Genomic DNA, 21,160 nt, shown 5'->3' on the forward strand with positions numbered 1-21,160 from the left:
TATTTATTTGTTGGAACATGTTGTTTCGTTGTGTGTCTGCGCCCAGTCCAGAGCGAATCCCAAACAAAACTGTGACCTTTATGACCAAATCCCAGAGAACATCACTCATCTGCTCTTCAGCCAAGGAGGTTTTACTGCGCTGATGAGCTATGCAGATACAGCAGATTTTTAGGTCTATCGAGTTCCTTTGGGTTAAGGCAAAAGGTGAATCTGAATATTCCTGGATAACGCTTAATCCAAAAGACGCGTGTCCTTTCCCAGAAGGGTATAATGCACAACGTGGATTTAAATAAGCTGGAGTGAGGGTACCTTCAGGCTTGGGAAAGGCGTCTGGCGTGCGAGTCGTTAGCTTGTTCGTTAAACCACCTTTCCTCCCGTGACGATACTGAATTGTGCTCTCATCCATCCTGCGTGTATCACCTCCCAGGTGGATATCAGTATGCTGGGTTTAATTTGTCAAGTCCTAAGCGGTCCGGGATCGAGGAGAAGCGAGACGCTGCCGCGGCAGTCAGCGGAAGCCTGAGCGGAGTTTTTTGCTGCAGGTGCAGCTTCAGGCGCTTTTATCCGTTAGTTCCCAGGGCTTTGGGAATTCAGTCTGGTTTTTAGGGCGGCAGCCCCAGCTCACCAGTTTTAGGGTGCAGGGCAAGGAGGGTCGTGGCTTGCGAGGCACTCCGTGACGGTGGGACTGCACGCGAGGCTCTGGTTCTGCTCCTGGGGGGGTCAGTTCCATTTTGGCTGTTGGTATCCTTGAGGTGTGTTACGAGAACATTAACAAATGCGTCTGTTTCAATGTATTTTAAACACTGTTTAAGAAGTGAAGGTTGGCCCAGGACAGTGGCTTGTTCCGATAGCGCTCATAGTAAAAGACAGCTTGTTTGGGGATTCTTTGCACTTTTTTTTTGTTTTTTTTTCCCCCTTAACTAACGATGTAGTTAAATTGCACTAAAATAAGAATTGACTGGAGTCGCTGGTTTAAGCGAGATTGAGCTCAACCCACTGGAGGCCTTTAGAGCTGCTCCCCAGGGTTAAAACCCAAATTATTTAATCTTTTACCCCAGTTTCCCCATTTGAATTAGAAGCGCTTCTTTGTCAGAAGTAGGTCTTTCACTGGACTTGTTTGGGCCGGCTTTTTATGCCTCTCTTAACTTCACATTTTAGGCTTTGCTTTCCACCATTAAGCATTTACATAATTCCTACAGGCTAGGAATTAACTGATTTACCTCCAGGCAGGTAGCGGCTCTGCCACAGGGAGGCCCTGGCACGGCGAACTTGCTGGATTACACCTCTTCTCCTGAGCCCCAGCCTTTATTTACACTAAGCAGATAAAAGAGGCAAATACAAGACGAGGCACGGCCCGGGCCCCCTTCCAGGGAGCGGCTCCCGCGGCCCAGCCCGGAGGCCGGGCCCTGGGCCGCACCGACATCTTGTCTCCCTCCCTGCTCCAGCGTAGGGCGAGTTGGCTGGGGGAAGAGCAGCCCCGGGGTGGGAAGGCGGCGTGCGGCGGGGCGGCTTCCCGCTCCCCCGCCGGCTGCCCCCCGCCTGCGGGACACCCCGCGCCCTCGCCACGGCGGCTTCGGCCCTTCCCCCGAGGCAGGGCCAGGCTCCGGCCTCCAGGCCCAGCTCTGGGCCAGGACCACACCCGGCCCGGCCCCGGGGATCGGCACAGGCCTCGGCGAGGCCCCGGGCCTGCCGGCCCCTCCCTGCGGGCCCTGGCCCCGCCGTGCCGGGGCTCGCTCCCCGCCGGGGCCCCCCCCCCCCGCCCCGGGCCGCCGCGGCCCCGCCGGGCCCAGCAGGGGGCGCTCGCGCTCCGGGCCGCGCCCTTCGGCGTCGCCATGGCAACGCTTACGGGGCGGGAGGGGGGGGGGCGTTGGTGAACGGCGTCGCCTGTGCGTAGCCGCGCGCTGCGCGGTGACGCTCGGGGGGCCGCGCGCGCTGATTGGTTAGATTTGAATCACAGCGAGCGCGCGGGCCGCCGGTCGGAGGCAGCGCGGAGCCCGGCCGGCAGCGCCCGCCTCGATCGCGACGCCCGGCCCCGTCCGCCGCGGCCCCCGCGACATGAAGGCGGTGTAAGTCGCCCCCCTCATCCCCCCTCCCTGTCCGGCCGCGGGGCAGGGGGGGCCGTTTGGCCGGCCCGGTCCGGGGGGGTCCGGTCCGGTCCGGTGCTGTGAGGGCAGCCGGGCCGCCCCTCAGGCCTTCCTCCTTCTCCCAGTAGGGCCAAGACGCCGCGGAGGCCGGCGCTGAAGAAGCCGTCCAACCCCAGCCTGAAGGATCCCGTGGGGGTGAGTGCGGGGGCGCCGGGCGGGGAGGGGCCGCGGCCCCCCGGTGAGGGGCCCCTGGGGGCTCGGCCTGCTGCCGCCCTTCGGGGCTGCTCTGAGGGACGACGGGCCCTGTCCCCCCCCTCCTTCCCCAGGTGTACTGCAGGGTGCGGCCGCTCAGCCGCCCCGACCAGGAGTGCTGCATCGAGGTGATCAGCGAGACCACGGTGCAGATCCACCCGCCCGACGGCTACAGGATATTCCGCAACGGGGAGTACCGGGAGGTAACGGCCTGGGGGGCGGTGGGGAAATCCGCGCCTCTGCCCTCCGCCTTGGAGCTGTGCTCGGCCGAAGGGGCTGTTTTCCAAGCCTGGAATTCGGGATCGAGGTCCTTTTCCCTGCCGTCGATGTTTCCCGTTGGCTTGCGGTGGCTTGCGGTCAGCAGTTTGCGCTTTTAGAAAAGCGAATTTTCAAAACCCGAAAACCATCTAGAGCAAAAATACACCCTTAGCCATCAAATATATTTTCCACATACGAAAAGGTTTCTGCAGGGCGGAGAGGGAAGGTAAAAGGAACAAAAGCAACGCTGGCAAATATTTAGACTGCCTGAAGGACTTTTTCATGTAGGACTAATTGAAAGAAACCAGCTCTAAGCTAAACTAGTCACGAATGAATGAATGGCTGATTACCCCAAACTTAAGTTGGGTAAAAAAAGCAATGTTTCCCTATTTATGTAATGTGTATGGGGGAAAGCTGTAGGTTATGCATACAAAGTGGTGAAATGTCACAAAGCGTAGAAAAGCAAGTAGCAGGTCACAAAGCGGTGCATATTGTTACTTGAGCAATACAAATGTTTCCTGGAACAGGAGGGTTTAGTACACAGCGCTGTAACTGTAAATAAGACATGGTCATAGTGTTTCTGAAAAAAAGGTTAGTTGAGATGTAGAATACTTTGTTTCCGATTTCAGTATGGGAAATTCTTCTAGGAAGTACATAAAGTGGATTTCAAAGGCTTAAATGAAATAGGCAAAGAATAATGAAAAGTTTGGTAAACAAACCTTTGTGCAAAACCCCTTAAAATTCAAATGTTTACCTAAGCAGGTGTTTTGACTGAGAAGTGACCAGATTAATGAAAAAAAAAAAAAGTATATTGAAAACCTATGACTGGAAACTGAGGCTAGACTGGAAAAAGACACAGGCTTAAAACAAAGTGATTAAATACTGGAACAACTTGACTTTGGCCGTTGTGGGTGTTCGTTTGCTCGGTGCTTGCGTAGATGATGGTTGGAGCTCAAGCACAAGTTTGATCTTGAAGCTGTGAATTGTGAGATTCTCTAGTGGCTGTGAGGTCAGGCTTTGCGATCGTTCTGGTTATTTCTGGACTTAAGCTCTATGAAAATGAGACAGTTGCTGTTCTTCATTAGGCACGTCTTAGTCTGAGAATAGTTATATTGGAGCAACTGCCCATGTTCAAACACTGGTATAATCCTAAAGTAGAATCTTTATCATTCTGGTAAGCTGATGGAAAGTGGTTCTAAGGTATGAAGCATTTTGAAGCAATGGACTTCTGGACAGGGAAACCTAAGGTTTAGGACGGTGTATCTTCTTTTCTTCAGACGCAGTATTCATTTAAAGAAGTGTTTGGCACCCTTGTTGCTCAGAAGGAGCTTTTTGACGTGGTGGCTAAACCTCTAGTGGAAGATCTCATTCGTGGGAAAAATGGTAAGCGAGTATTTGTTCTCTACCACTTTTCTGTATGTCTACCAGGCAGGTTTTTTTATATTGCTATGATTTCATACGTCTCAAGGTTTCTTAGCTTGTCTAGGTAAAAACACGTATACCTTGTTTGCAATGAGAATAGCTCTCCTATACAACATCCTTGGAAGCTGCTCTTGCCTTTCATTACTTCTAAACCTATTTACCTTTGTTATGACGTGCGTGTTATTTGTGTCAAGGTCTAATCTTTTTGTACACCATTAACTGGAGAAGCTTTTCTTCTGCAGAAAGGGATGACTTATCCACCTAAAGGATGACTACAGAAAGAAATCAATTTATAGGGCTTGATCTCCTGGGCATGGTTTGATATCACGGTGTTGGTTCTTGAACTACCTGGCTTATGTCAGACTCCTCAGTAAAAGTCATAACAAATCAGCACTCTACACCTGGGGCTTAGTGGCTTCCTTCCATTTTGGCTTCCAGAGAGGATGGTGGGTAGTGTCAGTTGTAGTTGAAGTGGCTGTCAATGACAGATGTAAACACTAGTGAGGCCAGTGGCTTTTGATGGGCTGGAATCGTTTACTGTTATCTGTTCAAAAGGAATCATTGTTTTTTTCCCAAATACGTTTGACCCGAGAAAGACAGGGCGTGTGATTATAACTGAGGGGTTTTTTGAGACAGCAAGCATGATTCGATAACTTTCCTGTCCCTCCTAGGTCTCCTTTTTACATATGGTGTGACAGGCAGCGGGAAAACACACACCATGACAGGCTCTCCTGGTGATGGAGGACTTCTCCCGCGGTGTTTGGATATGATCTTCAACAGCATAGGACCATTCCAGGCCAAGCGATTTGTGAGTAGTTTTGCACTGAATTCTCTGTGCTGTTGCTTGTAACAGCCTAAGAACACTAGAAAAAAAGGTTCTGTTCAAAGTGCTTGTCTCCTGTCCAGTCATGTGACTGGAACACTTTAAAAAGAAAACCAACTGAAAAGATCTCAACCCCTTGAGATTTGAAGGGCAGGGCCAAGGAGGCAGGCATAGTAGCTAGGACAGATGTTTCATGAAGATGTATGGTCTGGCTATCATTATAATTGTCGCTCATTCTTTAATTAAGCTTTTTAAAACAATAAAGAGGGAAAGAGGAAGCTTTCGGAGTTATGGAATGAAGTCCAGCTGCAAGATACAAAAGCCACTGGAAACCATATCTAAAATAATATAGGACACGATGTGAGGCTTTTCTTGTGGTCAAACATCTCTGGAGTTTTGGTATCTAAATATATTTTAAATAATACTGGAAGTCTTTTCCTTGGTAGCATGCTAGCTTGGGAGCTTTTATGAAATATTGTTACCTCGGAAATATCTGTTTTCTGTCAGATCTACTTCGCATTAGCCAGCAGATCGAGTGTTAGTGAGGGGCATGGTATTTGCTGGTTGCCAGACAGCTTGATCAAATAATTTGTTTTGCTGGCCAACACCTTATGTTCTCTAGTGTTTGTCATTATATTGTCTAAACATACTATACTCACTGCTCAGGTTTTTAAGCTTGATGACAAGAATGGTGTGGACGTTCAGTGCGAAGTAGACGCTCTATTAGAGCGCCAGAAAAGAGATGCCATGCCTGTTCCAAAAACTCCATCTGGCAAGTAAGTAACTGTTGTAACATGCGGAATGAATTTAGTTAATGTCAGTGTTATTCTGAAATTGTGGTTTCAACTTACCTCGTTCTCTTCATCTTTCCCTTGAAGAAAGGAAAGAAAAGTATTACGGAAAGAAAAGTATTACGGGAAAGCTAGTATATTTCGTATGGTTTGAGCAATTGCATAATTAAGTATTTAGATTAGAAGACTTAGAATTGGGCAACAGAAGGTTGTTTTTTGTACCTGTTAACTCATGAGTAAAAAGCTGTGACTTCACCAAGGAGGAATACTGTGAAGTTAAACTTGGGGATATTTTGCAAAATGGGGAGATTGCTGAACGGAGGATAGAAATGTTGACTACCCAGGAATTTTGCAAGGCATTCCTTACTGCAGCCGAGTACAGCAAGTGTCAGATGAAAGTTTAGCTACTTAAACTTTTCAATCTAATGTGACTGGATGTGTTGTCATTAGTTGCTAGTGTGAGCACTTCCATACTTGAATTATGCTATCTGTCAGTAAACTTAGTTTTTAATTGTATGGTCACTGTCTGACATGTTAGCTGGCTGTGGCTGCTCCACTACAATCACTTATTGTGTGTTCAACAGGCGACAAATAGATCCAGAATTTGCTGATATGATCAATGTGCAAGATCACTGCAAAGTGGAAGAAGTTGATGAAGATAACGTCTACAGTGTCTTTGTCTCCTATATTGAGATCTACAACAACTACATATACGACCTCTTGGAGGAAGCTCCCTTTGATCCTATAAAACCAAAGTTAGTTTTATGAATACCATTACTCCTACTTCAGTTATGCTGTTGCGGGAACTACAGTATGTCTTTGTGGCTGTAGTCTTGGCGAGTCTGGCTCAATTCATGGAGACCGCTTTAAAAATCACATAGAAAAGGGGATGCCCAAGGAGTCCAGGCGATAGTATTTAAGTGTGTCAAGCACTGATGGTTGTTCTGTTGCTGTGAAGACTTGGTGCTCCCTTCCTTGTTATAATGGGAGATTAATAAGCAAATATTTAATTTATTAGGCAGTGTGTTGTATCCCACTGAGATTCTAAGTCTATTCATGCTATTCTGCGAGTACTATTCCTAGCAGGTGACTGCAACTTGAAGAGTAAGCCGTTCCATAGCTGACATTTTTCTCCTGGAAACAGTGTGTTGAGCAAAAGTTGCTATTTAGTTAATGCAAGTTTGCATATTATTTCACTTGAGGTCAGTAATTTCCATAAAAACAGAAATGAATTGTCTCACAAGTGAAATTCTGGGTATTTTTTGGAAAGGTGTGTACTTGGCTGATGTCTAAAATCAGTAAATCATGAGACCGTCAGAAAAACAGTCTGCAAATTAAACTTTGAATATATTTTTTAAATTCTAAATCATTAAAACCCTACGTGTATCCATCGGTACATGTGTTAATTAAAGAGTTGGCTGGTTTACAAAGCCTAACTAGAGCAAAACAAGCCATTGCTCTGAAACATCAAGAGCTGTCTCCAGGGTGCTGATTTGAAATGAGTTTGAATGTCTGAATGCTTTTTAAAGAAGAATAAAATTATTGGTTTAGTATTACGCCTATGTCCAAAAATCAGCTTATGAAGAATCTTGGATTATTTCTATTTATGGAAGCTAGAGTGTATTATATATAAAAAGATTTTAGACACAAGCTGAATGACTTAATATTTTTTAACCCTGTTTTTTTGGTAGGTGGAACAATTGCAACACTCCTGTGCGAAATGGTGACTTTATGTATGTGCATAAGCATATTATTCCGAATACTGAAAAGTGAAATTTTCTTTTAGTAGAAGCAGAAAATAAACTGAGACTGACTCCCTCTCTTCTTGCTTTACTAGCAAATATAGAATGCTGTTGAAGCCATCTTGCTTCTGTATGCATGTAGAAAAACAATAGCTGCCATCCAAACCCATGATTTCCAGTAAGAATTGCAATTAAACGTAGCTTTTAAATTAAAGCAGTAGCTGAAGTGTAACTAATCTTGGCTGAATGTGTGTCCATGTTCTTGTACTTCCTCTTCCATCTGCTGTATGGATAATTGACATATTCAGTCTGAATTTTGTACTTAAACAAAAGAAAATTTGCATGACACAATGTATCCTTGTACAGAAAACTCCACTCAATTTTAGTGTTGTGTTTCTTTGCTTTATTTCTTCCCTGTCCTTAAGACCTCCGCAATCCAAAATACTTCGTGAGGACCAGAATCACAACATGTACGTCACAGGATGCACAGAAGTAGAGGTGAAATCTACAGAAGAAGCTTTTGAAGTGTTTTGGAGAGGTAAATCTTAGACTATACCTTCTTAAATTCAGTACAGATGTGTAATCTTTTAGACTGTCATGCTGAAAACAGAATTGGCTTTGCCAGGTGGCAAGTCTGTTAAATGAAACAGGTTTTTGGAGGGATTGTTTTTGTTCTTGTAAACAGGTCAAAAGAAGAGGCGTATTGCAAACACGCAGCTGAATCGAGAATCCAGTCGCTCTCACAGTGTTTTTATAATAAAGTTGGCTCAGGCACCCCTGGATGCAGATGGAGATAATGTGCTGCAGGTGAATTCCGGGGCAGGCTATTAAAGGAGAACTGTGCACGCATATGCATGTATATGTGCGTTAGAAAAGGTGGTGACCCTTGCAGCATGGCCTACTGAAACAGTTACCAGTCTCGAGCGTACACATCTTGCTCGTTAGCAATTTCATTTTGAAGGAAATCAAAATTGTTACATTTCTGGTCTGACAGAATTAGTCTCCTTTTTGTAATGGAAGTAGAGCGTTAAAATGGAGTGTGAAGCTGCTTATTCCTTTGTTCTTTACCTCCGCTTCTTTTGAGCGAAACCTGTTCAGAATCTAAAACTTGAAGGATTTGAACGAGTGTGGTTATTCTATTTATCTTGTGGCCCAAGATGTAAGGGTTCTGCTAAACTTAATCACAAAAAAGCTAGCGATACATAGCTGCTTGCATTAAGGGCTATAAAAACACCCTCGGACTTTATTTAAAGGCGCAACACATGTTCTTTTGAAGTGTGCATGCTGGTTTAGGTTTGGGGGAGTGGGGTGTTCCCCCCCACCCCGTTAGAAGGAATAGAGAGCTGATCATTAGCCTAACATAATTTGTTTTCTGTAATAGGAGAAAGAACAGATCACTTTAAGCCAGCTGTCTTTAGTTGATCTGGCTGGGAGTGAGAGAACTAATAGAACAAAAGCTGAAGGGAACAGGTTGCGAGAAGCAGGTATGTATCGCCTTTAGACAGCCTGGTAATTTCATGTGCTAATACATGCTCACAGCAGTCTTGTCCCCTAGTAGAGAAATCATAGGAAGAATTGAAGTGTTCTGTTATGCTGTTCAGTTGTCTGATTTGATGACCTTAAATCCTCCAGTTTGGAAACCAGAAGTTTTTAGTACCATTTATTCTGATATTTCACTTAATTAGAGCAGTTATCTGTAACAAATATAACTTAAGTCCAGGCAATTTATTCTTAAGTAAACTGCTAAATAATTTGGGAGCGTGATCCAAATGGCTGCTTACAGAGTTTTTTGTCTTGTGGTTTGTTTTGTTTTTTTTTTTTTAAGGTAATATTAATCAGTCACTAATGACATTAAGAACATGTATTGAAGTTTTACGGGAAAACCAGATGTATGGAACAAATAAGGTATGCAACCTGTTATCTAATTATCTTTGATTTGATGAAGATGTGGTGTAATGAAGGCTTACTAGATCTTTCATGTACTTTATTTTTAAGATGGTCCCGTACAGAGATTCCAAACTGACTCATCTCTTCAAGAACTATTTTGATGGTGAAGGAAAAGTGCGTATGATTGTGTGCGTTAATCCTAAAGCCGAGGACTACGAGGAAAGCTTGGTAACTTCCTTGCAGATCTTGCCTCATTCCCTCCTACTCTTTTTTCATGTTTATCACTGAATTACTGTACTTGTTTAGTAGGTGACAGGAATGATATTTTTTTGTTGCTTGGACACTAGTAATCAAATATAATACTATAAGGCAAATGTGCCCTCCAAGTCTTATTCTTCCTCTTAAAAATGACAACTGCTATTTGCCTGTAAAATAGGAAAAGTTTCTCTTATTCGCAGAAGTCCAAATACTCCGCCGTATTTAGGTGCTTAATCTTGCTATGACAGTACTTGCAAAAACTTCAGCTATCTGCACAGTCGGTTTTGTGGTTCCCTGGGGGTGAGGTCGCGGAGCTATTACTAGGAAGGTTTCTGGATGCTCTGCGTTAGAATCGCAAGCTATCTAGCTGGGAACTACTTGAGATTATAGCTTGATAATGTCTCCTCTAATGCTTTTATTGACCTAAGGTATCACTTTCAAAGATACATTGGACTGCTGCTGGTTAGTTTGGTTGTTAAGCTTGCTTTTGTTCTTTTGTAGCAAGTCATGCGCTTTGCCGAAATGACCCAGGAAGTTGAAGTTGCAAGACCTGTTGATAGACCGCTCTGTGGCTTAACGCCCGGACGGCGCTTTAGGAATCAAGCCTTCAGAGAGGAACTCTCACGGAAATTGGAGATGCGGGGTGGCCCAATAAACGGAGGTAAATACTAGAATGTGAGGTGATTACAGCACCGTGTTTTGTTTTTTCTGTTAGGAGTTGAAGGCTATTTTAAAACAAATTATTTGAGCCTTGAAAGTGCAAAAGGAACTTCACTTAACTGGTAGTTGTGAGCCTTCTCTGCAATAGGTACTGCTCTTTTCATACTGCAGTGCTACTTGTAGTATAAACCCAGTTACTGTGTAAGTCTCCAAGTAATTCTTTGTTATTGGTGATGAGTTGAATTCATGGTCCCATTATCGCAGCTCCTGAAAGGAAATTGTGCTGAGGATGATACTTTGATGTTTTTGTACGCTTAGGGCCTACTTTAGAAATCGAGAGTTGCCTGGAGGTATTATAAAGCAATGAATTGAGAATGTCACATTTAATCTTTTCTCAACACTGTCATCTCTTCTGAAAACTTCTAGTTCTCATTAATGATTCTAAGTTCTGTCTGCTTCGTGATACTGTGGAATGAATGATCTGTGGCTGTGCATTGTCAAATGGAGTTTTTCTGTTCTGTAGCTTGCTGACAGACTTTCTTGGCTTTCGATCTTACAGAAACAGAAGAGCAATGTGTTTCAGAAATGTTTTTGCAGAACTTTCCTCCGTTGCCTTCATGTGAGCTATTGGATGTTAATGATGATCAAACACTTCCAAAGCTTATTGAAGTCCTGGAAAAACGCCATAAACTACGGCAAATGTTGTCGGAGGAGTTTGCCAAAAACGGTAAGAATTTGAACATCGGTGTGGAGCTAGATTTTTTGGCGCCCTTATTACTACTCAAGGGATCTCTTCTGTACCAACAGGAATTAAGTATCTTGTCTAGACTGATCATTTAAAAAACCTTTTTTTGAGGTGATGAAATAGCTGGTAACATTAAATTGGTAGGAGAAAAACAGAACTGCTTTTGATACTGTGGAGATACAGTGAGAAGATAAAATGTATTGATTCTCTTGCAGTGCTTGCATTTAAAACAATGCTGCAAGACTTTGACTCCAGTGTTGTATCCAAGGAAAATTATATTCAAGGAAAACTGTCTGAAAAAGAGAAAACAATAGCAGGACAGAAAATGGAGCTAGAGCGCCTGGAGAAGAAAATTAAAACTTTGGAATACAAGGTCAGTTTTTTCATTGTCTAAAGCTAAGCACAAAATGCGTTTGTGTACCATTTGGCAAGCTTCTTGACATCAGAAGTTGCTTGCAAGATGGGTATTAGAAACAAGATTAGAAGTATTTTGTGGGGAACTTTACTGAACGCTTTTAGCTTTTTGGCTTTTTTCTTATGAGGTGAGGCTTTTCTTAATATATTAAGATGGGCAACTTACAAGAGAGTTGTGAAATCTCTGAAACTTTTTGGAATGCGGACTATTTATCTGGGTATATTTGTACAACAGCTAATATATTCTAGTACAGGTTAACAGTCAAATATAACTAGCAATTCTGGGCTTAGATGGTTGTGCTTCTAAGAAGCATAGCCAAGTCCTTCCTCTCTTCCTCCAGATTGAGATTTTAGAGAAAACTGCAACAATTTATGAAGAAGACAAGCGTAATCTTCAGCAAGAACTAGAAAGCAAGAGCCAGAAATTGCAACGTCAGGCTTCTGACAAGCGGAGGTTGGAGGCACGATTGCAAGGCATGGTGGCAGAAACAACCATGAAATGGGAGAAGGAGTGTGTAAGGACACCACCATATCTATTAGAAACGTGTAATGGGGCAATGCTGGGGGGAGCTGGGCGGCTTGTTTTTGTGGTGTGGGGGGGTTTTTTGTAGTAGGTTTTTTTAATGTAGTAGTAGCATTAAGAATGGAGATGTTTGTCTTTTAATTATGGACTTGAACAGACATTTTGAACTTAACTTTTATAAATGTAGTATGATACAATAAATTCCTCGAGGACTTTTGATGCAGCTAGAGCAGCTCTCAAGCACTGTGTCACTTCATTTCAATATCTAATAACAAATTTCAATTTCAAAATAACAAATATCAAGAATTTGTTATTTTGGGTTTGTGGCACTCTAACTAAGGAGTGATTCTCTTGTTCTGTCGGTTGTAGAAGCCTAATGTCAGGGTTTCCCCTTTACCCTCATGTAAACTCTTGCTCAGATGTTCACTTGACAAGCAATAAGGAAAGGAAATCTGAGGGATTAATTTTTACTACTACAGGACTGTTTACTACTTCAGGACCATTGATAGAACTATAGTTAGACATGCTCCCATTTGTCATAATTTAGGAAGCAAAATTATTATGACATTAAACAAGGTACTGTTTTATAATCTGGAAGGTCTTTCTTTAGCTTGGTGTGTCATTATTTTCAATAGCTTGTATCTCAGCGGGGAAGAACCTCATTCCGTGTAGAATATGCAATTTTCTTCAAACTTTCAGCACAATTACTTGTGCTTTCGTGTAAGGTACTTCATGCTTTTCCTCACTTGTCTTTGTAGGAGCGTCGTGTAGCAGCAAAGCAGCTGGAAATGCAGAACAAACTTTGGGTCAAAGATGAAAAACTGAAGCAACTGAAGGCCATTGTTACTGAACCAAAAAATGAAAAGCCAGAGAGGCCTTCACGGGAGAGGGACAGAGAGAAGCCTATTCAGAGATCAGTGTCTCCTTCACCAGTACCTGTAAGTTGCCTTTGAAGTACTTCTTGATATAGGGAAAAGCATATTTGTAAGAATGAACTGAAGTGCAGACCAGTTCTCTTTAGTGGCTAGAAAATAGTTCCCAAGCACAGAATTTGGATAACTTAAACTTGCTTTGAATTCTTCATCTCCCGTTGTATTTATCAGTGCTCTTTATTTGTGCTCCTACTTTCTAATGCTACTAGTATTGGAAGAACACCTGATTCTTAATGCTGTCACTGCAACACAATACCTATGCAAAATCACAAGCTTGAATAGCTGAATTGTCACTCTGCACATTGTCAGTATTCATTGTTTTATTGCCTTATAAGTTGACAGTTCTGTATGTTCACTAACTTCTTTCCCATTCTCTCTAGCCTTCTAGTAACTTTATTATTCAGGTCCCTAACAGCCAGCGGCTCGTGAGCAACCCCCAGGTGCACAGACGTTCTAATTCTTGTAGCAGCATTTCTGTGGCATCCTGTGTTATGGAATGGGAGCAGAAAACCCCTTCGCACAAGCATACCAGTGGCACTTCTAATGCAAGGAGTAGACAACAAGAACCAGAACAAAGTAGAGACTATAACACCTCAGACAGAAGGCGAGGGATGTGCTGGACTGGAGTCATTGAGGTTCCCAGGCGTAGAGATGAGCTAGAAATAGAAGAGGATCAATGCTGCAGGGTTAGTGCTGCTCCTGTCAAAAGCTAAATGTAGTGTTGCTTAGTCTGGCTCAAAAGCTCACTACAACTGCTCTCTTACATTGAGCACACCTAACACAGATTGGAGTTTTCCCCTAAATGTATTTCTCACAGAACAGTACTGTTTCCATAGTACTATGGAAACATATAGTACTATAGTACTACAGTATAAAACTATAAAACATAAAACTATAGTACTACAACAGTACTATGTTTTTCATAGTAATGAGTCTCACTACTCGTTCTATTTGACTCCTTAACTTGACATTTAAAAACTCCTTAAAAGCAGTGTGTGTGTTTCTTGCTAGCGCATAGATAGCTCTTGTAAGGAACTCCTAACTAGCTAGACCTTTTCTCTAGCTGTGAATGTCCTTGTGTTTTAACTTGTGTCTGTCTCCTCAAATCTATTTTGCAGCCTGCAATTTACTATAGTCTGTTTGGGCAGCTTAAAAGGTGGTCTTATGAGCCATATCTGCAAATGTCTACTGGAAATAGTGCTTGGACAAACCTCTCACTTGTGTGACTGTTAACTTTAACTCTCTTAGAATAGTCTTCCCTAATTTTCACATCTGCGTTAAAACTGGGGGCTTTGCTTACAGGTGGGAGACTTTTTTTTTTCCTGTCATTAAACTGATGCGTGTAAATGTTTGTATCGGTGGTGTCTCTGTCATGTTCTAGCACTGTCGCAGTGGCTCAGGTAAATCGAAGAGAATTGTACAACCCCATCCTCTTGAGAGAGCTTCTCGAGAGGAGGAAAGTTTATCGTGGTATGATTCATTTTCGATAGCATTCTCAAAATTTCTGTTACTTGCTGACTCTTTGAAGTCAGGGACATGCTTTTAAGCAAATGCTATTCCAATTAACTAATACACGAATCACTGTCAGCAGAGTAAGGGATGTGGTCTCCGCCACAGTAAAATGTGACTGGTAGTAGTGTACCCTCTCCTTGGAACATAACTTCCAAGGCACCTTGGCAGAATTGTTTCAAAAAACCATCAATGGAAATAAGTACTCGCCCACTGAAAGGGGGGGGGAAGTATTGAAGTTCGTTCGTTCTTTCTTTTTTTATTTTAATGGAAGATTTTTTCTGAAAGCCACATTTCCTTATATTGGTTTAATTTTTAAGAGCTGCTTTAGATTTGTAAGAGGTTTATTCGTAAGGGGCACAGCTGATCTCATGTCTATTGGTGAAAGAAATCCTAATTGATGCTCATCACCTGAAAATACAGCGGATACAATTTGCATTCATAGGTTTGGGTTATGTAACCTCACCATGATTCAGAGGTCTCTAAAATTAGTATGTAAATAGAACAGAGAGAGTCTGCAAATACTCTTTCAAAAGCCCATTCAAAGATCTTGAAGGCACCCATGGTTTTTAGACAAGTTTCCAGATTTTTTTTCTGATTTCCCTGAGCAACTGACAATAATGTTCATGTTCATAAAATAAAAAGATATGAACTTCAATTGCTTCTCATGGGTTTCCAACAGCTGAGTTCAGAAGCGATAGCACTAGGACAGGGGATGCTTCCTCTGCTCTGTTTACTCAGGAGTGTTATGAGGTCTTGCATCCTTTAGAGATGTTGGAAATCCATACTCGGTCTGCTTGCTTTGCTACCTCAAAAATACATTTTAATCCATGAATGCATCCATGGAAACATAAATTTATCTTTTCTGGTTGGTTAATGTGTTCATAGCAATCCGTTTTGATTTGGAAACTCGGGAGGAGCATTACCAAACATAAAGATGTCCTCCTTGAGGAAACTTTACTAGTTATGGAATACAACAGATTGGATAACACTTAGCTAAAACTTACAAAATAAATTAAAAAAAAAAAAGAATTGGCACAGAAATAATCCATTAATAATTTTATGCAAGGTTCTTGGTAATGGTGCCTTTCAGGATGCACTCTGAAAGCACTTTAGGAACGAAGCTTTGATCTTCATACAAACACATCTTAACCAGACCTGCAAAGTTCACTTCTGCTAGTGATATCCTCCAAGAGATTTACTGTGTGCTGATTTCTTCTGATTCTCTTCCACTCTGATCAGAACGCACCTCCAGTTCGTCTCAGACACAGACGGTCACGCTCAGCTGGGGAGAGATGGGTAGATCATAAGCCACCTTCTAATCTGCCCACTGAAACAGTCATGCAGCCGCATGTCCCTCATGCCATCACAGTAGCGGCTGCAAGTGAAAAGGCACTAGCTAAGTGCGACAAGTATATGCTGACGCACCAGGAGCTAGCCTCTGATGGGGAGATTGAAACAAAACTAATTAAGGTAAAGCAAACACCTTCGTTGTAAACTTGTGATAACCCTGTCAAAGCCTATTTCTGGCAATGTATTTGCCATGTATTTGTGCTACAGGCTTACTGGCTTGCGAACGGGTACGTTTGACTCAATCTGCTAAGCGATTTGATTTGAAAGTTTTGTGCGGCTGGATTCAAGGGAGCCTTTAGAGTCTGGAAATACTGTTCTTGAACTTTGTCATTACTTCATATGAACCATTACTTCATATGAACCAAGATAAGCTTGGTTATCTCAGTCATCGTTTTCCTTGAAAGTAATTAAGTTTGTTTTTCCTCTAGTAAAATGCAATAATCCATTTGTAGTGGAAGTTTTTTAGACTTGTGGCTGCAGCTAATCTTGTGGAGTCAGTCTTGTTGGGGTGATGTTATTCGATTTCCACTAGCGGTATGAGTAAGCTTGCTGCAGTGATGGATGCTCAAATGCTCCAGGACATAATTTCTAGTAGTCCGCTGACAAACAAATTGGTGAGACAGCCTAGGCTTTGAACACTTGCAGTGTTTGTGTCCTGAAACGCTGACTGTACTTACCTAAGGCAAATTGAGAGCTCTTTGTAATTTGTAGCAAGAAGCTTTTGGTTCATTTTTTCCTACGGTCACAGGCCTTCCAATATTGTCTTTTTTCTTTTTGAGCTTTAAAAAAGCTCTCGCTCCTGTAAGGTAACCTTGTAGGTTCCAGCACTGTTTTCAAAAGCAAAGTCTTGCATAGCTGAAAACGTATCTGTTCATGCTGTGGAATGGAACTATTGAAACTAAGCCTATGACGTGATTTCTGTAGTATTACTTAGTCGTCATTATCATATAGAAATCTTTGTCATCGTAGTGACTGCTCAATGGGTACTTTGCATGATCATCAACGTAGACGGTGTTCGCTCTTTATTGTTCTGTGTATAATAAGATTTATAATGGGGGAGAGTTTATTTGTGCGCCTGTGCTTGCTGGCTACTAACCTGCAAGGAAATGACATTTGTAAGCACTTAAGTTTTGATGTGAAAACTGGCACTGTAGCCGTCATACTGACCTAGTGACTGTACCTTGTTAACTGCTTTTGGTTTCCAGGGTGATGTTTTCAAAACCAGGGGTGGCGGACAGGCTGTGCAGTTCACAGAGATAGAGACTCTGAAGCAAGAATCTCCAACTGGGTGAGCTGTCTTGATTTTAGGTTCTGACCCTGTTGGTGGTATGTAACTCCAGTAGCAGCCGGATTCTGGTCCAAATGATTGAACAAAACGTTGCATCTAACTTGAAATCACATAAAAGTAACTTGGAGAGGCTTATAGACACTGTAGCTGCTTTTAAGGCTGGTCTGCTGCTGAGAGCAAAGTATTTATTTAGAAAGTAATAAAATGTATTCTCTTGTGTATGAGAATCTGCCAAAATACATGACGCTTGTAACTTTTTTTCCACATATTCTTTCAGTCGAAAGCGAAGGTCATCACCTTCCAATCCTGATCCACCCGAGGATGCTGGAGACTCTGAATGGACTGATGTAGAAACCAGAGTAAGCTATAAATGAAGGAGGGGGACATCTCGTGCTTGATCTGGATGAGAATTTAGGGTAATGCTGATAACCGGGTGGGGGGTTAGCAATGGAGACGGATTTTCTGTGTCTTCTCAGTGTTCCGTGGCAGTGGAGATGAGGGCAGGATCAGCTCTTGGACCTGGATATCAGCATCATGCTCAGCCCAAGTAAGTGCATCTCTCCTTTGTAGCTGGGGTATTGCATTCTCTTTCCTGGTACCATCTAAAGTGGGACAACTTCCCCCTTCCCTTGACCTTGCTGCCCTTCCCGCTTCAGGTTTGGGGTGCATATCTCCTTACTACCGTAAGATAAGCAGGCCTCTTCAGTTTTGGAAACTGGTGACAGGATAGATCCATAGGAGACTCTAAGCAGAATTATTAAAACTTGTCTTCTGGGTAAAACTCTGGCATTCAGTGCAGTGAGCAGAATGTCAAGTTTGATCTTGTGCTATCTTGACTGTAAAAAGCTGGGAACTGTAGGATGCCTGGCAGGTCCAGAGTGGAATAGGGTTAGGGATGGCAGTGACAAAGTACTAAGCTGTATCCCTCTTCTGCCCCCCTAGCCTTTATCGGATGCTGATGTAGTGAAGAATACTCATTTTTGTATCTTTAGATAAATTTAAATTTAATAAGGTTACAATTTCAGTATGACGTAGGGAGGAGGGAACTGAGGCGACCGTAGGATGTACCTAATGGCATACTTGACCATGGCTAATATTCCAGCTGCTGCCTGCTGTGTAATTGTCCAGGCACCTGCTACGGAAGCGTGGGCTCTAGTCACGCCAGAAGAAACTTGCCTCTTTTTCAAATGCATAGATAACAATCTGAATTCTTCAGGGCTGTCTGATTATTCTTTAACGTGGTGGGATCGGTGGCAGTTGCGCACATAAATGCAGACTTACCGAGTCAGAAGTCCCAATTTCTAGCAAAAAGTCAAAATGATCCTGCAGTTTGTAAGGCTGGCACCCAACATTTGAGCCCCGTGTCTAACAAAACACTTCACTGACAAAAGAAATGCCGCAGATAAGATCATTTTGTTAAACTAGGCGTTGCAGAACAGAACTCAATATCCAGATTTGGCCTCTTGCAGATAGGTGCTGGCGGTGCTGTGGAAGTCACCTATTCAGCTCGGGGGAAGACAATTTGCAGTTTTGCCAGACATGTTTACAGGCAGGAGAGAGGGCTGGAGAGGTAAAGAGGTTTCTATGAAGCCAAAACGAACTAAACTTATTGCATTTGGAATCCAAAAAGCTTAGAAAGGGGTATTTTGGAGAGTATCTGAAATCGGTAATCCCCCTTTCAGATAAGGTGACAAATACGTGCCTTTCATCATGGCAGCATATACTTTATTACATCTCTTATTAGAAACTGGGTCCTGCTCGAGGTGGCTACTGCTACTCACAGCCTTGCTGCTGCCTTGTGATACTGTAGTAAATCCTTTAGTTTGCCTGTGTATTGAGTTGGAGCTTGTATTTAGTTTAACTTAAAACTCTGTTTTACGCTCACGGCTGTCTAAAAAAGAAAGCAAAGCACAAGCATTTCTTGATAAATAAGCTCTTTAGTTTTCTCGTGTTAATTGTTGCGTTTCTTAGCATAGGAGGTATGTGAGACTTATGTATACAGCAGAATAGGTAAATAGGCTATTGACTACTGTTAAGAAAAACTGCTACTGTGTAAAATCTGAAAGTTTGGGGCTCTTTTTCTTTCTTTTTTTAGGCGAAGAAAGCCATGAACTTCACTTACTACTGCGTTGGAATCCTCTTGATTTTATCAGACTGATGTAATATCTGCTGCCAGTGATAAATTTGATAAAAACTGCTTTGTTATCACTACAGGCGTATATTTTTATAACAGCCTGTGCTAGGCAATGGTTAAATGGGAGATACTTCTTGCGATCCCAAAGAAGCATGTGTGTGAGTGTGTATATTTTCAGTAGATGTAGGGGGGTTCTGCCATTGTGTCCTCTGGACTTCTGAAGAACACCTTCTGTCTCGTATGTATGAAGCCCTTGTTATTAAGCTGTATCTTTATAGACTAATGACACAAGGCTTTTGCCTTGCGTATTTTTTCAGCTTTTTCTTTTTATAGTACAAAATACTTCTATTCTGATCACTATCCCTTCCTTGTCAGGTCCTCTGTTTTGAAGAGGCATAAATGCTGCTATTTATTTAGATGCAGTAACGCACTTTAAGAGTGTTTCTATGCCGTTTCATATTTTATTGTTACTAGCAACAGCTTGGTAATATGGATTTCTTCTTCGAAGAATTACCTTTGATTATTTAATATGCAAATCAGCTTGTGCAAACATTTCAATCTTCAAACCTTCATAGTAACAAAGCAAGAATACTGATAGGATGAGTAATGGTGACTTGACATCAGACCTACTTTATTTTGTAGTGCAAGTAAATAATTAAATGTTTTACATCTGTAGATATGGGGTAAAAGGGTAATTTGCTCACAGATATGGTGAGAACTTTATATGTGTGGCTCTGCAAACGTGTTAAAATAAATACTTTTATTCAATGGCTCTTACGAACCATGTGCTTGTTACTTAGGGGTATGCTAAGCTACAGAAACTAAGGTAAGCACCACAGCGTCTTGACTGTCTCTTGTGTAAAGAGCTGTGAATGAACGCGCCTTTATTGATGCTGCTGAAGTTTAAACCAAGGAATCTGCTTGGACCCCAGGAGAGGTTTTGGACAACCTTCTCTTCATGTCTGCAAATTGCTTTCAAGGGCAGTTGGTTCCTTTTTGAGTGAGCGACTGCCTTGCTAAAAGATGTTGAAGCTTTGAGCTTTTTCCAGCGTAAGAAAAAACTTTTCTTATTAAGTAGCTTAAAAAACATTTTTTTATAAAGCCTATTTTTTTAAAAAATCCTTTTATAAAGGATTTTTTTGAGGTTTTTTTAAAGGAAAAAAATGACCAATATGAGTGCCTGTTTATAGCTGGTATAAACAAATTTATTTTGAGGCGCTCCATGAAAAAGCTTGTATTCTAAAGAAACGCCATCTTTTCCACAGGTCTTGTAGGCCCACAGCTGGAGCAGAAGGCTGTACAGCAGCAGTAATGGCTAGCGCTAACACTGTTCCTCTGTGGTAGTCTAAGCGTTCACCTAGCTCAGAGCAAGCTTGATCATAATCACTCTGAGAAAGCAGGAGGCAGAGCGTTGTTATTCTCTCGTCTGGAGCAGGCAGTGCTGCTTACTGGTTTCGGAGGCTTTCCGCCTTGGTCTGGGAAACAAGACGTCCTACTTCAAACAGCTACAAGCAGAGATAGCTCTGTGTGGCAGGCATGCGTCTGTTAAATGCGTGTTCGGGATGCTGGCTGAAGTACAGTTTTGCTTTTCTTTACTGCCTAATTAGTTAAATGCCATGTCTTAGAATATAGCTAATAAGTGGTAAACAGAAGAAAAAAAACAAGGGGGAAAAAACCAGCCTGAAGAAACGTGTGGGTTTAAAAGAGGCCTCTGGACTTGAGCTCGGGAGGCAAATGCCGTGCTGTCCGGTGACGGGGCGGTGGGAAGCAGCTCGGCTGTAGCTGCACGCTGAGCTGGTGCCACTAGGTGGTGTGGAATAACCGTCAGGGGCTGGGGCTGGATCCCTCTTCCTCTGCCCTGCAGGGAGGAAGGCTCTGCCCTGGGCATGGGGCAGGGAATTCCTCTTTTCCATGCTCTGGGGAGTCTTGGGATACCCCTGACCTGTGCAGTGGCTTCCCTGCTGCCTCCCATCTTCCTGCCTTTGCCGCTGCCCTGCGGGAGGATAAGGATAGGAAGGGCAGGCAACAGAAATAACGATGAAAGAAACTTAAATAAGGCCCGTGCTCCTATTTCTGGCATTTAAA

At 42.7% G+C, this 21,160-nt stretch overlaps 1 protein-coding gene across 6 annotated transcripts; it reads left to right on the plus strand.

The window, feature by feature from the left end:
• Positions 1-1,927: 1,927 nt before the first annotated feature.
• KIF23 (kinesin family member 23) lies at positions 1,928-19,852 on the plus strand. 6 transcript variants are annotated; one of them, XM_075506451.1, is made up of 24 exons: positions 1,928-2,066; positions 2,210-2,279; positions 2,411-2,539; positions 3,872-3,977; positions 4,688-4,824; positions 5,506-5,615; positions 6,215-6,385; positions 7,322-7,363; positions 7,798-7,910; positions 8,058-8,179; positions 8,754-8,856; positions 9,198-9,277; positions 9,368-9,487; positions 10,019-10,178; positions 10,737-10,904; positions 11,138-11,295; positions 11,678-11,851; positions 12,618-12,797; positions 13,172-13,477; positions 15,543-15,773; positions 16,859-16,941; positions 17,219-17,300; positions 17,418-17,488; positions 19,037-19,852. In XM_075506451.1, exons 1-24 carry the CDS (start codon positions 2,056-2,058, stop codon positions 19,050-19,052), a joined length of 2,943 nt encoding a protein of 980 aa, XP_075362566.1. In that variant the 5' UTR covers positions 1,928-2,055; the 3' UTR covers positions 19,053-19,852. The 6 variants fall into 6 exon arrangements, with proteins under 6 accessions (XP_075362566.1, XP_075362568.1, XP_075362570.1 ...); XM_075506453.1 differs by having other exon boundaries at positions 13,196-13,477; XM_075506452.1 differs by having other exon boundaries at positions 1,930-2,066; positions 2,213-2,279.
• Positions 19,853-21,160: the final 1,308 nt, after the last annotated feature.

This window comes from Mycteria americana, chromosome 6, assembly GCF_035582795.1.
Source record: "Mycteria americana isolate JAX WOST 10 ecotype Jacksonville Zoo and Gardens chromosome 6, USCA_MyAme_1.0, whole genome shotgun sequence".
NCBI lineage: Eukaryota > Metazoa > Chordata > Aves > Ciconiiformes > Ciconiidae > Mycteria > Mycteria americana.